The sequence below is a fragment of the Macadamia integrifolia genome, unplaced genomic scaffold (assembly GCF_013358625.1).
Source record: "Macadamia integrifolia cultivar HAES 741 unplaced genomic scaffold, SCU_Mint_v3 scaffold1921, whole genome shotgun sequence".
NCBI lineage: Eukaryota > Viridiplantae > Streptophyta > Magnoliopsida > Proteales > Proteaceae > Macadamia > Macadamia integrifolia.
In genome coordinates this window covers 23,823-25,281 of record NW_024868417.1, presented here as the reverse complement: position 1 = coordinate 25,281, position 1,459 = coordinate 23,823, and the positions used below count along the sequence as shown (strand labels likewise).

At 37.6% G+C, this 1,459-nt stretch overlaps 1 protein-coding gene across 2 annotated transcripts in view; it reads right to left on the bottom strand.

The window, feature by feature from the left end:
* LOC122065192 overlaps positions 1 to 348 on the bottom strand; it is a 1,582-nt gene extending 1,234 nt beyond the window's left edge. For both annotated transcript variants that reach the window (XM_042629006.1, XM_042629005.1), the window contains exons 1-2: positions 227 to 348; positions 29 to 136 (exon numbers count right to left, since the gene is read on the bottom strand). In XM_042629006.1, the coding sequence (XP_042484940.1) occupies positions 29 to 136; positions 227 to 319 (201 nt within the window). In that variant the 5' untranslated portion in view covers positions 320 to 348. The remainder of the gene's footprint in view (positions 1 to 28; positions 137 to 226) is intronic.
* Between the last annotated feature and the right edge of the window lie 1,111 nt (positions 349 to 1,459).

Below are 1,459 nucleotides of genomic sequence, written 5' to 3'. Positions count from 1 at the left end.
ATATATTAATTTTGCCACAGACACTTATTATGATTTCTCTTGATGCTTCATCTACTATTTTATCATCTTTCCTTGTGTGGGTAACCTTATGCATTTGAATTCTAGAAGGTTCTGCACCATCAGGATTCTTCTTCCTCTAAACAAATAGATATGAGAGTGAGATCAAATAATTTCAAATGCATAATGATACTACTAAAAGTTCATGAGTTGTGCTTAAGAAACTTACTAGATTGTGTTTAACCAGTGCAAAGGTCGTCCGGCCAGTTGTATGGGACATCGTTTGTGCTTGTTGTAACTCCTTCCACTGAAGCCACACCATTTCAGTGTGCCCTAAAGGCCTACCTTTGAATGAGAATACCCAAGGCTGCTCCTCTTTATCTATTAGTAGATTTCCATTATCAACATGCCTCTTGGGACGAGTAAACATTGTCTCAAGGACTTTCAAGTGTGTTGAACAAAAAGTCGTAGATTCTTCTGCAAGGTATCCTTCTACAATAGATCCTTTCACATGACTACGATTTCGCATGAAGTCCTTAAGTGTCTTGTTGTACCTATTAGTAGGCGAAGTTAAATATTACAAAAGTAAACATGTAATAGAAAACAAACATAGAGGAACTTAGTATAGGTATTATAGAATAACCTTTCGAATGGGTACATCCACCTATAATGAATTGGTCCACCCAACAATTCCTCTCGTGGTAAATGAACCAATAAATGAACCATAATATCAAAGAATGAAGGGGAAAATATTCTCTCTAGATTGCATAGGGTTTCTGCAATACTTGTTTCAAGTTGGTTTAAATCTTCATTTGTACCAACTTTAGCACATAGACAGTGAAAGAAACCGCATAATGCCAACAACACCAACTTTACATTCTTTGTTGGATGTACCCGTATCGATAGAGGAAGGAGTTGTTGCATTAAAACATGGCAATCATGGCTCTTCATTCCTGACATATCCCTTTCAGTGACTTTCACACATCGTGATATATTTCCAGAATAAACATCAAGAACCTTCAAACCCTCTAAAGCTCTACAAAACTGTTCTTTTTCAACCTTAAACATTGTATGGCTTGCAGGAGGTAAAATCACTTTGGTGCTCCCCTCTATACTTTGTGGGTGTAGAGATGGCCTAATGTTCATGTCTTGTAGATCTAGTCGGGCTTCCAACTTATCCTTTGATTTATCTTTTAATTCCAACAATGTACCAATGATGTTGTCGCACACATTCTTTTCTATATGCATGACATCCAAAGTATGGCGGAGTAGATTATCCTTCCAATAAGGCAACTCAAAGAATATACTTCTCTTCTTCCAACCTAGTGGTAGTTTGATTGGACCTGAAGTAGCTCTTTTCCGTTTAATTCCATTATCCATATTGGATTCCTTGCCAAATGCAGAAAACTCAACACCTTCCATTTGAGCTAGCAAAGCAATGCCCGAAAGGGGTTGTGGTGCC